Here is a 15,304-nt window from a genome sequence, read left to right as displayed (position 1 = left end):
CAGATGTCTCTTTATTTGTTGACTTCACTAAAGGGAAACAGCCTTACTGACCTGCCAATTCTGAAAATGTTGTAGCAGGCCTGCTAAGAAATTCAATGGAAGAAAAGTCCCTTCCCAGCATAATAAATTGGCTGACATCTCCACAGATGTTTTCAATAAGGATGCTCATTGTACTATAGCACCCTGTAACTCACAGCTGGCAGCCCACTGGGGCTCAAAAGGTAGGAGTCTGGCCAGATGGGAGACTAAGGTTGCTGGATGAGACATAAAAATGGAGGTCCTAACTCTCAGTGGTCATTAAAAATCCCAGGGCATTTCTTGAAAAGTATAGGGGTGTTACCCCACTGTCCTGGCCAAATTCCCCCTGGCCTTTACCAGTTATGGCCTCCTAATAATCCCCATCTCTGAACTGGCTTCATCACTCTGCTCTTCTCCCCACTGAGAGCTTGTGTGTGGGGAGCGGACTGGCGCATCATCGAGGTAGAGGTACACACTGGTGGTGGTGGAGGGGATCCCCATGACCTGTAAAGAGCTCTGAGTGGAGTGTCCAGAAAAGCGCTATATAAGTGTAAGGAATATCAACTTATTATTAAGTATTAATACATTCTAAGAAAGATCTGTTCACAGATATACAGTACACTATATACTGTATAAGATATTCACAAATTCACAAAGGGAAGTCTAATCTAAGGGGCCAATGTGTCTGAAGGTTTTTTAGGTTTCTTCAAAGAACCAGTTCCTAAATAAGTGATAGAAGTGGTTACGTTGGTACAAAAAAGACAAATGTGTCTGGTGATATACTAACCCCCCCACCAGGACTAGGATTAGACACCCTGATTTAAATTTTAAACTACAGCCATTCACAAGCCTCCTGTTGGTAAAAGCAGCATACAAATAGTCTGTGAGCAAGGCACACGATTCGTGCCTGATCGGCCATGACTCATGTCTGGGGTTGCTGTTTGCCGACTAGACAAATCCCACCAAACCAAAGAAAAGAACGCTAAGCAAATCATCCAGTTCCTTTGAGTTGACGTTATACATACTGTACAAAAGGACACAATCTCACAATCTGCACTTTCGTAGACCATGGAGTAACATTGCAACAAGGTGTGCTGTTTCAACACCGTTTCTTCTTTTATCCTTGAGGACGACAGTTAAAAGGTTAAACAGTGTCACACGGACAAAACCCACACAAACACAGAGAAAACACAATATGACGTTTAGAAATTTCACTAAGAGGTACTTGGGGGAGCACCTGCATGAATTTAGACGTTATTGTGTAATTAGGGCAGTATTCTCTTACGAGTTTCATTTTGGAAGAAAGCGTAATTAATCTGCGGTCTCCATATTGAAGTAAAAACAATCTCCTGACAGTAGATGCATTAACGCTGTTATTTGATAGTACCACCGTAATAGAATTAAAATAAGGTTGTCAAGATTCGAAGGAGTTAAATTGATAAACTTCGGTATATATCGGATATGTGTTACACTCATTTCTGTCTCGACTCTCGTTTCTGTCTCTGAAAATACAGATACAGAGAATACATCACACTGGTGATCAAAGCAATATGTACATGAAATAACATCCCCGCATTCTTCACTGGAAACGGTATTACGCAGCAAATATTAAAAACCGTAGTATGACAACAAACCTTGAAGAAATACAGTAACGCTTGACCTTAAATTTGTAAATATCAACACTTTCTGAGCATTGAGCTATTTAAATCGTTGCACAATATAAACACGACGGATTCTCAATTTGTATGCAAAGTAAATATTTTTAAAAAATAATGCAATGATATTTCACAAAACGTAGTGTTTGCAAATGCTATATTTTAGATGAGTAAAAATAAAAAAGTTAAAAATTAATAAAGTAGCAGTAATAAACAAGTACTACATTTTAAGTACTAAAATACTTAAAATTAAATACTCAATAATATATTGAATTTATACCCCACGGTTTTCTAAAATAGTTTAACTTTGTTAAGTTCATTATTGTTCATCTGTATTGTTCTTTTTAAAGTTTGTTTTACTCACCTTACTTCTGAATGTTGCCTATTTAGATGATGACAGTAAATATACTTGTTGACTAATTTAACGTATAAGGTTAACCCACACGCTTTGAGTTCAGGGACATTTGCCTTTAATAGGCTAGATATACTTACATTTACATCTGTGAGAGATATTTTATATTTTAATCCTTAGTGATTTATGCTATTTCATTCCCACGTTTTCAAGTATTTACTCTTGCAACAATGAATGCTTTCAAATAATCGAAATTGTTTTGTTTTAGGTAACGCTTGTGGAAGTAAAAAATAACAGGAGAAAAAAATAAATTTGAAAAGCAACATTTTTACGCAAACACGTGCGTGAACACATAACTAAATGTATGTTTTTGCTTAAAATGTTGCATAAGACAAGGGGCAAATCAAGTACAGTATTTCCGTTACACTTTGTAAATATAGCTTCCCATAAAATGTTATTTTCACTCACAATTCGCGTTGAGACTTAGCCAACCTAAATCCCGCATTGCTGACAGGCTTACGTTAATAGCACTTTCGTTTTACGATATTTACTGTATGCTGAATCAGTCTACAGTACGTCAACAATCCTTGAATCTTCTAAACGTTCATTATTAACTATTTTTGGATTTATTTAAAATAAATCAGTTTTAAGAATATTTCGTAAATTCGACTAAACATCTGCATTTTTATTGCAGTGTATTTTAGTTTTTTAATCTTTTTAGTTAAAGGATTTTATTTCAGATGGTTCCCACCGGCTTTTACCTCAAGTTAATGACCTAATCGGGAGAAGAACAAAAAGGTATATTTCTGTTAATTTAAAAAGTGTCATTTCAAGACATTTTTACATGGATTCATGAAATGTATCATTGCCGGATTTAAAAAAATAAAATAAAATACGTTCTAATGTATTAGATTTTGTGTCTTACATTTTTGTGTAAAAAAGAGTTTTTTCACGTTTTTCCAGGGCGATACATTACATTACAAACATTACAGCTTGCTTTAATAGCGATCTGTGCTGAAATTCGACCGTTACACGTTATGGGAGGCAGGTCTTGAAAAGACCATGACTACGGTACAATAGGTCGGGCTCACCCACCCTCACATGGGAGACAAAGCAGAAACTACAGTAGATCCTCTCTGTACTCAGAGCCTCATTTCCTTTCCCTAATGCTGGATTTCTGTGGGTACGTGGATCGGGCATGAGGAGATCTGTGCAAAAGCAATGGAACCTTCTCTCTCGCCACGACAGGACCAGGATACCTTTTCTGCTCTTTTATTCTGAGTAACATGGCGAAGGCATTTATAACATCTTATATCTGTCCAACCGTACTAGTCCACATTTTACTTACAGTTTTCGGCACTCATTCAATTGTAGGTGAAGTAAATGATGTGAAGGATTATTTAGGAGTTAGAGTTAGGAAATAGAAAACGAATTCATGTGCAAATGTATTTTTTTTTTCACGTGCAAAACGTTTTACCTGCGTAACGTAATATTTGAGGCCTTTAACTCATCAAAGTTCTGTACAAACAATACCGGTACTTACGAAATAGCTAGACAATAATAATATTAGTAAAACAACCGCACTTTCGGATTTGAACTTTCTGTGTCTATTTACGGCCTACACATCAATAGACTGACTTTGCAGTAGAAAACAAAAAGCACTTTGAAATGTTACCTATATTTTTCGAGAAATGTGTGTCTATTATGGGGGGGAGGGGTACAGTGTCATCTGTCTGCTTCGTTGTCTTTTATTCTGCCAGTTTTAAAACACAATTTTAAGGCCCAGACTCTGGTGTTTAGTTAATGTATGGGCCTGTGTAATCAACACTATTACCTCTGCTGTGCTGTTTCACTATCCGCATACTAACCTGAGTGTACGGCGGACACGCGTTAGAAGACCTCGAACGAGGTCTTGTAACGCGTGATTGTAGATAACGTGGGTTATCAATAGCCGAAAACCGGAGTACCTTCAGAAAAATAACCCTAACACGCAGGAGAACCAGCACAGTCTCTACCGAAAACCCCCTACTGCACAAATGTTGTGTATACCAGAAAAAGCAGAAGTGAAATAACAGAAAGGAATGGCAACATTAGGACGGACAAAAAAGGTATTCAGCCCACCTGTGTCATTTGAACATTCGTTCTTGATTTATCTCACAATCTAATCCAACCAGTTATTTTTTTCTCTTCTATCATCCCCTAAAATTAGAGGACATCTTTAATATATTTTTCCCCAGCTTTTCATTTCCTTTATATATCTCTTTTCCTTCCTTTACTGACTAAATATTTTAATTTCCTTTCACTGCGTCTTAGACAACTCCGAATATTTACAAATTTCTGTCTTAGTGCCACTGAGATATGTCTGGAGCGGGGCCTATTCTTGTTCAAATATATTTACTTGACCTTCCGGACTATAAGCAATATGTTCATCTCACAACAGCTTAATTACCGCATCCCAGATGAGATGTCCCCGTGTAACGCACCGTTTCCGCAAGACAGGTCCTTTAGCGACAACACGAAGAGTCACAAATATGCTCTTACGCTGAACTGAAATGTTAAACTTAAACATCCACCCATTTCTTGAAAGCAGCCAGCCCATCAGCCTAAACCCCATTTCTAGGTACGTTAGTTCCATACTCCCGCACACCTTCGTGTAAAGTAATACATCTTGGTTCTGTTTTTACATATTCTTCCACAAAGTTACCATTTGTGTCTGTTGGGTCTGAGGGAAAAAAAAGAGACGCGTCTCTGGGTGGTTTCGAAGTACCACTTTTCGAAAAACAGCCGAATCAATAAATCCGATGTTACAACTCGAATTAACTGGATGAATTCGAGAACTCCTGTTTTGTCCTCCCTGTACTGTCCTTTTCTAAAATCCTCCCTTCTGAACGGTTTTAATTTCAGAAGCGGCGATTTTTCGTTGGGGGGTTTTCTTTAAGTTCTTTAATACATGCACATTTTGTTTTTATAAAGTGTCCGTGCATTTATAGGCCTTTCTCGTTAACTATAGTTAAACATCGTTTAACTAAAAAGAAAATTAAAGACCTTAACAATTGGAAACTAAATAACTAGTCTGTAATCTGAGGGCTATAATCTTGATATTTTCTGCATCAGTTATTCACTACCGAGGCATGCCCAGACTTGAGCAGCACTGTAGCCACAGTAGCTGAATTGACTCAAGTCATCTGCCTGCATAAATACAGTCGCAGTGGGTTTGTCAGCTACAGTTAAGTTTCGTTTCTACTGGATAGGGAAGCTGTCAGATTTGAACGTTAGGTTGTGCAAGAAATGTGCGTTATTGTACTGTTTTATTTTCTTCTTCTTGAAAATAACGTGTCTCCTAATACTGAATACGACTGGTCGCCCCTTAGCCGATAACAGAGAAGACAGGTCACGGTGAAGATTTTTATAACACTCTCCGGATCGCATCAGATGTCTCTAAACGTTATTGATGTAGTCGATCACATATCAATGACTAAGTTCTAAAGCCTCGACCTGAAACCAAGTCGTATTCTTTATTTTCGAGATGATAGACTAATATTGAAAGACCGTAAGACTCATAATTAAACGACTCCCATTCAGATTTAGTGAACTGCGATTTCATGCGCCCGCCAAGTATATACTGTATACGTATTACAGTGCATTACAATATTATTAGTATGTAATGGCCGTACTGTATAACATCTCTTACCTTGTCAAATCTGCTTTCCAAAGATTTCCATTTGCCACTCAGCAACTGTATTCAAAGTCAGAGTGAGCGGGGGGGGGGAAACCCCGACATTGAATCCCAGGTCACACCAATACACACAGTCACCTTAAAATACAGCTATCGAGCTCGGCGAAAGACACGCTGGAAGCTTCTGCAGCAGGTCATGCTGGACGGGCTGCACCTGTTTCATTAATCGAAAACGATCGAACGTATAGATTTTTTTTTGCAAGCTGGCGCCGAGGAGCCCATTTTTTAAAAAAGATCAGTTAATCTCAACCAGCCTATGAACATAATCCTGGAGATGCGATGGACCAATAACATCGTACTTCCTGGTAAACTTGAAATGCTGCGTCTTTGAGACAGCCGGTATACGACCTGACAGGATGCGCTGGAGGAAAGAGAACCTCTTTTGTCAGTCCCAGCTTGTCATGTCCCGTCAAGCTATATCAATGCGTTTTTACCCAGCTTCAGTTCTGAACTGACAGGACTTTAAAGCCGCGTGTCTCTTACTGAATGCGAAGACCATGATGTCTTCGAGGATAAAATAATAGTTGAATTACAAATCCACGCACTCGACCACTCACATCAGTACCGGAGCAATATCCGTGTAGGACACAGTGAGCTTCCTATTCGCTATATAATGTATATGATGGACTGTATGATGCACCGAACACATACACACACCAATCGCCTTCACACGTGGGAATGTGGGTAGACCAGCCTTAACTGCCATAAGCGGCTTAGAGATGAGTTTTTGGGGCGGAATTTGGGGGGTCAACTCCATTAGTTGGGGGGAGGGGGGGAGGAGAGATCACGTTCAATCACAAAAACAAGACCAAAATGCTGAGGCAGCAGTGTCACGCGTTCCTGTGAAATCACTTTAAAAAAAAACATTTTCAAGGTTGAGAATGAGGCTACAAAGGATAGAGTGAAGTGGCAACAGTTACTCCACTCTTGCCATTCGCTAGTAAAAAGTTCTCTATTACTGCCCAGCCCCTCCTGGCGGAGTTCTGAAAAAAAAAACCTCTCTCACCAATTGTTTTTTTTAGCAGCATCGGTAGCTTTTTGGTCATATTCCCGCCTTTTTGGAGCTATTAAGGTGAAACTTTTTGTTTAATTGTGTCATTTGGCTTAAAGAGTTATGAAGAAAATGTCGATTTCTGACGGTAAGTTCTTCTTTTAGATTAATGGTTGTCTCAACAATGAGAGCACAGCCATTTTTGTCGCAGCTTGCACGTTGCAATCGCAGTTTTAGATTCCATAGCCAGGTTTATTATTTGAACAACGCAAAGACTCGTTCTTAACAGTATAAATTCGTTGTTTTAATCGACCAAAAATAAAAATATTTGTATGTTCGAATGTTTATTGCTTGCTCTATCTTTCCTCATAGGGGAAGATAAAATCGTCATGGAATTCCTTTAACTTTTTAATTCCTTTTTTTAAGCCTTTTAAATAAAAATGGGTCTGCAGATTTTAAACGTTCTTGTGATCTAACTAATACACAAACACTCGTTTAATTAACATAATAATGACCCGCAAATTGAGAATAAACCAAAGAGTTTTCGTTGGTTATTTCTGTTCTTAATCTTCTTTGAGATCACTATGAACAACTACACACGCAATGTACTACTAATTGTTACTATTAACAAGTTATCGATCAGAAACCCATGGAAAATCAACAACAACCTTAGCCCCAATAGTACATATACTGTAACTTCCTCTGTAATAAGGAATATCTTTATGGCTGCCCGTTCTTTGGGTTTAACAAAATCATCATCGGAATTTACAGAAAAGGTGTGATACCCACGTCTTTAAATAGAAAATAGAATTGTTGGATTAAGATTACATTCTGACATAAATTTTGTTTACAAAATATTATTTTAATTGGGTGTAATGCCTTCCTTCAAAACATGTAATCAATGGAAAGATATTACAGCTCTATTTTAAATATGAAAACTAAAAGAAGTGTTAGGTTAAACGATTGTTTGTGGTTATTTCTCGATTTTTGTTTTTCAGCACACCGGGTAGTGTTAATTCTGCTACTGGTGAAAAAATCAGAGACTGGTGAGTAGGCTTTTAACTCTTATTTTCATTACGATGAGTGAATTATTATTATTATTATTATTATTATTATTATTATTATTATTATTATTATTATTATAAACCATCATCCTCTACTCGCCAATATTTGAAATAAAGCTTTAGAAACATTTCATTGCAAGTTTTGCACGCCGCCTAACACCTGGAGTGACAGTATACTTTATTTTTGGCCGTTGATGGTACAGTATGAAAGAAATGGTGAGTTTAACCAGAAGAAACGTAAATGACCTTTTTTTCCCTTTTGCAAAGCTATAATGGAAATCGATTTTGTCTAATTTTATATGTTAAATGCTTTAAGAAACCCAGCTTCATTTTACGGACTGTGAACATTACGCAGAGTAAGAGCAACAGCGATCTTCTCTCGAGTCAGACACGGCTGTTCAGAAGCTTGCAGATTGTGAAGCTGAAAGGCAGAATACTCCAGACTTCCTGTCATGGGGGTTCCAGATTAACCCCCGTATAATAAATGAAGCCCGGAACCCGAATTTCATGAAGAAAGGCCAAAAGCATAACTCGCTAGGACATTTTAGTCACCACTTCGTGTTGTACTCGGCGTTAGCAGGGTTTCTTTAACTGCCATCAAGCTGAGAAAGTGTAATTGTGGTACATGCAGTCTTACAGTTCTCGACTTCAAAGTCTAGACTCATTGAATGCAAAACTGATCTTTGTCTATTATTTTTCAGTTACAGTTTGTGTAGGGAAGGCTGCAGTAGTGAACTTCATCATTCCAGGGAAACTGACAGTGCCAGTGACTCTGGTTGATGACAAGAACTACCCCTTCAAAGCACTTTGTCAGGCTCATCCCAGTCAGATACCACCTTGCTCAATCAATAAGGATTCCAGGTTTGTGTGTGAGCGACCTGGCACCTTCCTGTGCCAAACCAACACTTTTTTGCAGTTCACAATCGCACAAGCTACAATGGACTATAACCAGATGGAAATTGCTCTTGAAAGCGAATATGGAAAAGACAGCAAGAGACTGGATATCGAAGGTAATTATCTGCTGACTGTCTCCTCGGATGCAACCCCCAGATAACCCACCTCCCATTCAGTTTGGGAGGCAGTTGGTCATCACTAGCGAGACCAGCACCATCATCCAGGGCCAGTATGGCTTGTGACATCTGAGCTCTCAGTTCAGGAAGGACGATACGATGATCACCTCCAGTGGAAAGCCAAAACTCTAACCATAACCCTTCAGAAGACAATGGAGTTGTAATAATCAGCCAAAAATAACAGAAAGAAAGCTATTTCCTGCAGTAAAAATATTTTGCATAAAGAAGATAAGATCTTGAGAGGGTCTGGAAACATTTGCCTACTTTACAGTGTGTTTAAAGCTTTTTTTTTATTTCAGAATGCCAGGACCGAACTGGAATTGCAAAAGGTAATTATCTGGGATGTCACAGCATGTACTGTACCTGGCAGTGATGCACTGGATTTTGTCTGGTTTCTTTGGTTTCTGGATCGTTGTCTAACCCTGCTGGAGCTTCCAAGCTGGAACTCAGCAGGCTTCAGAGGACACCATTAAACAGTGAATTTCTGAAAATAATCAGGAAGAGGTCAATCGATAGGAACTGGATTCAAAGAGAGTCAGTTATCTGCAAAGTGGGGAAAAAAAGGATTGATTCCATATTGAGAACAACATGAAACTAAGGTCACTAACATTTTTATGAAATGGCTCCCCATTCTGTTAGCTTATTGTATTAAAGAAGCAACAGCAGCTAAATTAATCATGAAATAAAGCTTAAGTCATAGTAAGTTCTGCATTGCATCATTTTCTTATTACTGTATTTGCGTTTCACTTTTCATCCCCAAGGGATCTTAAAGCACTTTACTCTGAAAAGAAAAGTAGATTCACCACAGGGACCCATCTGGGTGACTTACAGCAGCCATTTTGCAAAAACAGCCCTCTTCACACAGCAGGTTAGTTGGGGAAGTGAGACATTACTTCACCAGTTAAATTAAGGGGGTTTGTAGGTTGACCAGCCAGAAGCAGCATGAAATGGAATTTAACTAGGAAAACCGGGTTATCATCATTGCAAGGCAAAGGTAACTTTAATGCTCAAACAGTCAAAAGCAATCACTGTTTCAAAGGACCGTACCACCTGTCACCACGCAGGGGTATATTGGAATTAGAAAGGTGTTGTTCCAGAGGAAAGAGCGCCACCTTGTGGCTTTTCAGCCATATTTACAGCAGCAAACTTGGATTTTTTTCCTAACATTTTTTTTGTCGTAACATTGTATTCTTACGTTAACATTGTATTGTACTAGATTACATTGTATTCTTATGTTAAAAAAACAAGGGACATCTCTCTAAATTAAAACACCTGTACGTTTTCACATAATTCTAGAAGACTTGTGCTTGAATCGATTTTTGCAGATGTTCTTTTTGAACTGCCTTTTTATTTTGGGTTTCTTGGTTATTTGAGAGGCAAATCAGAATTAAATTAAATCACCATCCTTCGTAAATGTGTTTGTGAATTCGTATGGACCTGTTCAGTTTTGGGACATAGTTAAAACAAAATATGCATGCACTAAAATGAAACGTCTAGTATTCTTTGTATTATTGTAGGTGCATTTTAAAAGTGATTTGAGAAGACGATTCAGTGCTAGTTACTCACTTAAGTATAACTCGGACTCAGTTAATTCCATAGGACAGCTCTGTTGGCGTTTTGTAGCCTAATCTTGAGAGATCTCATAAACTAGTTGTGTCCTGGCTTAGATGAGGAAGTAAAATCAGGTTGATGATATAATTATTGCTGGTGGGCCAGTAGATGGCACTATTGTCACGGATGTCGTGGAATGGCTAGGTGAGCAGTAGAGAGCCTATGCGTAGCGGTAAAAGGGGCAACACGTAGGTTAGCCCAGGCTCAGGTGGTATAGTCGATATAGGAAGAAGAGGACAGAAGAAGACCGCCCTCTGGATGTACAGTGCGTGACAACCATTCCCTCTGCACCATCATTTTCACATCAGCGTCCCAGCATGGTGACAGGAGACTCTATGATGTACAGTAGGAAGTTCCATCCTTCTGAAGACACATTTATCATCAATTCAAGATCCTGACTGCTTGGTCTTTAAAGAATGCCTTGAGGTTGCTCTCAGGAGCAACAGTGTTAACTCCAGTGCTTGGGCTAAACGTAACCTTGCCCCTTGGTTCAACTAGTGAAGCAATTCCCTGCTTCTCCACCTGATCTGCTGTGTAGTAGGGTGGTTGTACCCCACCCTTGTGGGCACTGCACTTTGGCAGTGGACAGATTGAGTCTTCTTCTTTGATCATATCACTTTGGGATCCTTTGGGATGAAGGTTGCTATATAAAGGAAAAAATATCATAATATTAAAAAACACAATGGTGATTTTTGGTGGGTAGTGTAAAGATAAGCTCTTTACAAATGCAAGAAATCATTGTAGTTTTCTTAAAAGAATAGTCTTGTACACCATTACTGTGAAGGGGATTGTTCTCCATGTTCACAAATACAGTTGCAATGAGAGCAGCTCGCATATCCTCAGCATGGATCAGGTTACATACAGTAATTATCCAGGTCACTGCTGTCTGGCAATGCACTGTAAAGGGTGAACTCCATTTGCATTTCTAGATTATAAGAACATGTTTCTCATTTGGCAGAGGGAAACGAATTTTGGTGGATCTCAAGCAACTGTTTCTTGAAGAAAGTCAGGGTATCATCTTCAAAAACATGACTGGGTTGAATTTGTCGGCGCCATCAAGGGTTGGGAATAATCCGATCGGATCTGTTGTCCATTCATGCTTCGAAATGTATCATAACATCCTGTTTGTATTTTTTACATAGGTACTTCAGCTACAGCTCCTCCTGTCACCCCTGGAGGTGAGTGTCTTGTGCATGTATACTCTTTTATTGTGTTCCTCTTTTAACATATCATTTGGGTGACAACACTCTAGGTAGGGTCTTTCTAACTGCAGCGGAGTAGCCTGTCTCTATCTTCTTGTTCTGAGTGTGTGTATGGGTTACATATGAGGCTGTCTCGAAGTCTGACTGAAGAATCTAAGATGGCTGCCAATAAACAGAGTTTTCAGTGCCACAACAGCAGGGGTAAAATGGCTGCTGACCTTGGGGGGGAAGGTTACTCGTAGGTCATATATAACTGATCCAATTCATATTTTACTTTGTCGGTTTCATTGCTTTAAAGTTTCATGTATATTTTGAATTGTGAATCGAGAGGCTTAAACAGATTTCTAGTCTGTATAAGTATATGTTGACATTTTGTTTGAGCATGTTGTGTAAATGCGACTGGCTCCTTTAAGGGAGAATGGCCTTCTGGGAGAGGGTGAGCTGTTTAAGGGGTAAGGAAAGTTCAGTTGCTTCCTGGAGCTAGGAGGATTTCCTGTGAGATGATTTTTTTTCCTGAACTGCTTGGTTTATTTTTGTGAAAATAAACCCCTTGTCCTTTTTTCTGCAAATATAGTAGTGTCTTTTAGTGAAGACACTAACCTGCTTATCCAGGTTTTTGGATAACCTTAATCCTTACAAGAGTAACTCTTAATTGTCCAAGTGTGTGTGAAGCTCATACTGCTTTTAACAATCACCCTCATTTGCAAGGTATAGGCATGAATAACATGAAGACATGAAGACCCAACGTGATTCAGTTTTTTGTATCAGTTGGTACAGTCTAGTGTGCCTATCAAATACTTTCATTTTATTGTTTTTTGGGTTAACGTTTCTGTTTTAAACCCAGCCTCCGAAAAGCCTGTGAATTCTGCCAGCAGACCCACCTACAGTAAGTATCCTCTCTGGTTTCCATTTATTGGATGAGGAGAAGCATCTGATCTTGGATCAAGTCAATCCAGAAACATTAATGATCGTTGAGAACATCAAAAATTAACATGCAGCCTTTGCAAATGATTATCTCTTTGCGAAGGTTCCTTCATACCATGGCAAAACTGTGACACCTCTAGCAAACAAAAAACACCAATCAAAGGAATTCTACCATATGTTTTATGTCTCTATTATACCATAAATTGCCCAAAATGTACGCCTTGGTAAGTTTGTGGAAGTGAAATACTTTAAGTGTAATAAATGTATGTGTACCATACAATATGTCTACAGTTTCAACTGAATACAATTTCAATGTTTTCCAACCTGTTTGGTTTCTCAGGAACTCTCAGTGGACTTGATTTCCAGCAATATTCTAATAAACCCTTAAGCTACAAGATGAGTTTCAGAAGACATTGAGAAAGCTATCTGTTTCATTAGTTTTTGCTGGACTGGTGGCATTTAAAAAAGGACCCTTTCACATGTATATCTGATTAACCTCACCACACATTTTTTTATTTGAATTGGATACTGCATAGTTCTGTACCTTAATTGCAGCTTTAAAATGAGGTAGCCAATTTTTATTGTTGTGCAAAAATGTTTTAACCCTCTTTCTCTATCTTTGTCAGGCCTTATGGCAGAAGTGAGTGCTTGTGTGGGGATGTCTCTCCTAATAGTGATGAGTTACAGGATGCATGTATGTTTGAGTTTGTTATTCTTGTTATTTTTGTGTTGTGTTCAGCAGCACTGCAAAGATATGATTGTATTATGAAATATTATTGTCTCTAAAACAAAAACTGTCTGAAAAGGGTGAAATACTCAGAGACACTTTCAGCTCCCTGCAGAGTCTAGACAGTTCCTTCTAGAACAAGTATTTGTTATATATTTCTACTTAAAAGGATTGGACATATGACTATCCAAGGTCTAAACCAGCATACACTTTAAATTGAACTAAATGTAATTGAATTCGATTGAATTGAATACCTTCCTGTTTCTGTTCTCTTTTTGTAGACGTAGAAGCTGGCCAACACAGTATTTGTTCCAGGAAAAACCCTTAAGCTACAAGATGAGTTTCAGAAGACATTGAGAAAGCTATCTGTTTCATTCGTTTTTGCTGGACTGGTGGCATTTTAAAAAGGACCCTTTCACATGTATATCTGATTAACCTCACCACACAATTCAAATAAACATTTTTTTATTTGAATTGGATACTGCATAGTTCTGTACCTCAATTGCACCTTTAAAATGAGGTAGCCAATTTTTATTGTTGTGCAAAAAATGTTTTAACCCCCTTTCTCTATCTTTGTCAGGCCTTATGGCAGCAGTGAGTGCTTGTGTGGGGATGTCTCTCCTAATAGTGATGAGTAAAAGGATGCATGTATGTTTGAGTTTGTTATTCTTGTTATTTTTGTGTTGTGTTCAGCAGCACTGCAAAGATATGATTGTATTATGAAATATTATTGTCTCTAAAACAAAAACTGTCTGAAAAGGGTGAAATACTCAGAGACACTTTCAGCTCCCTGCAGAGTCTAGACAGTTCCTTCTAGAACAAGTATTTGTTATATATTTCTACTTAAAAGGATTGGACATATGACTATCCAAGGTCTAAACCAGCATACACTTTAAATTGAACTAAATGTAATTGAATTCGATTGAATTGAATACCTTCCTGTTTCTGTTCTCTTTTTGTAGACGTAGAAGCTGGCCAACACAGTATTTGTTCCAGGAAAAAAGCTAACTTTCACTACTTTTGTAAACCTTAAAAATGTGAAAAATAAAAAAAAACTTAAATACTTGTACTTCCCATTATCTTTGTTTTGTGACACAAACCGCAAACTTTAAAGACAAACTCACACTGCCCACCTCTGTTATGTACAGGTATTTGCAAATTCTGTGAGGCTCAGAGCCCTGCCTTCTTCTGCACAAAGAATCGGGACTCAGCCCTGTAAGTGAGGCACAAATACTCTGCAGGAGAAAGAGGGGGACCCGCTTCTGTTAAAATAAAAGACCCTTCATAACACTAAGGGTAGTGTAGAATGTGGGTAAGTCTGTGGGCTCAACTGCTGGGCTGTGAGTTTGAGTTGTATCTTAATCAAGATGCCTTTCTCTCAGTTACTTGAGTCCACCCAGTTATATAAATGGGGAACAGCTTTTCTAAATGTTCTCTCTGAGAACATTCAAAAGCAATACATCAGATGTTAAGAGACTAGGTGTCTGATAACAAATCTAGTAAACGTGAACCAGGATGTCAAATTTCCTCTCGAAGTTGATCTTCCAGGACTTCGCATTTTGAATGCATACACACCTCTGTAACACCCATCCCTGCTGTATTTGAAACATTTGATTATAATTATAATTAATAATAATTCTGTTGTGAAAGATTCGCGTATGTTTTCAACAAGGCGTCAGAAGTCATGGGCATGCTAAAGTAATGCCATACTGTACGTTGAAGTAGTTCAGGTGGGTAGCTGCGTCAGCTGCAAAGGAACAAGTAAAAGGTTTATTCCGTGCCGAAAAGAGAAGAGAGAAAACACAACGTTTCGGCTGCGAAGCCTTCTTCAGGTGTGAGCCTGAAGAAGAGCACCTTCTTCACTATACTGTACGTTTCTACACAGTTCACTCAAGTCGCGCTGTCTGCTACGCGGTCGCTGTCCGCAGTCATGGTGCTGAATTCATGATCACGT

The 15,304-nt window shown here is 38.5% G+C and overlaps 1 protein-coding gene across 2 annotated transcripts; it reads left to right on the top strand.

Moving 5' to 3' along the window:
- Nucleotides 1–6,581: 6,581 nt before the first annotated feature.
- LOC148640219 (uncharacterized) lies at nt 6,582–14,411 on the top strand. Of its 2 annotated transcripts, none has more exons than XM_088621003.1 (8): nt 6,582–6,900; nt 7,751–7,798; nt 8,518–8,826; nt 9,186–9,215; nt 11,640–11,675; nt 12,544–12,585; nt 13,931–13,998; nt 14,313–14,411. In XM_088621003.1, the coding sequence occupies exons 1-8, from the start codon at nt 6,876–6,878 to the stop codon at nt 14,316–14,318; spliced, it is 564 nt and encodes a 187-aa protein (XP_088477129.1). In that variant the 5' UTR covers nt 6,582–6,875; the 3' UTR covers nt 14,319–14,411. The 2 variants fall into 2 exon arrangements, with proteins under 2 accessions (XP_088477129.1, XP_088477130.1); XM_088621004.1 differs by lacking the exons at nt 13,931–13,998; nt 14,313–14,411 and adding exons at nt 13,250–13,317; nt 13,632–13,917.
- Nucleotides 14,412–15,304: the final 893 nt, after the last annotated feature.

The sequence above is a fragment of the Lepisosteus platostomus genome, chromosome 26, assembly GCF_059453375.1.
Source record: "Lepisosteus platostomus isolate fLepPlt1 chromosome 26, fLepPlt1.hap1, whole genome shotgun sequence".
Taxonomy (NCBI): domain Eukaryota; kingdom Metazoa; phylum Chordata; class Actinopteri; order Semionotiformes; family Lepisosteidae; genus Lepisosteus; species Lepisosteus platostomus.
The sequence above is the reverse complement of the archived record's forward strand: the minus strand, read 5'-3'. Positions and strand labels throughout refer to the sequence as shown.

What these genes read in the sequence shown, in the direction of transcription:
- LOC148640219 (XM_088621003.1), top strand. Translation starts at nt 6,876, where the DNA reads ATGAAGAAAATGTCGATTTCTGACG. An exon ending in CCGAACTGGAATTGCAAAAG is followed by an intron (nt 9,216 to 11,639) that starts GTAATTATCTGG and finishes TTTTTTACATAG; the next exon opens with GTACTTCAGCTACAGCTCCT. An exon ending in TCCTCCTGTCACCCCTGGAG is followed by an intron (nt 11,676 to 12,543) that starts GTGAGTGTCTTG and finishes TTTTAAACCCAG; the next exon opens with CCTCCGAAAAGCCTGTGAAT.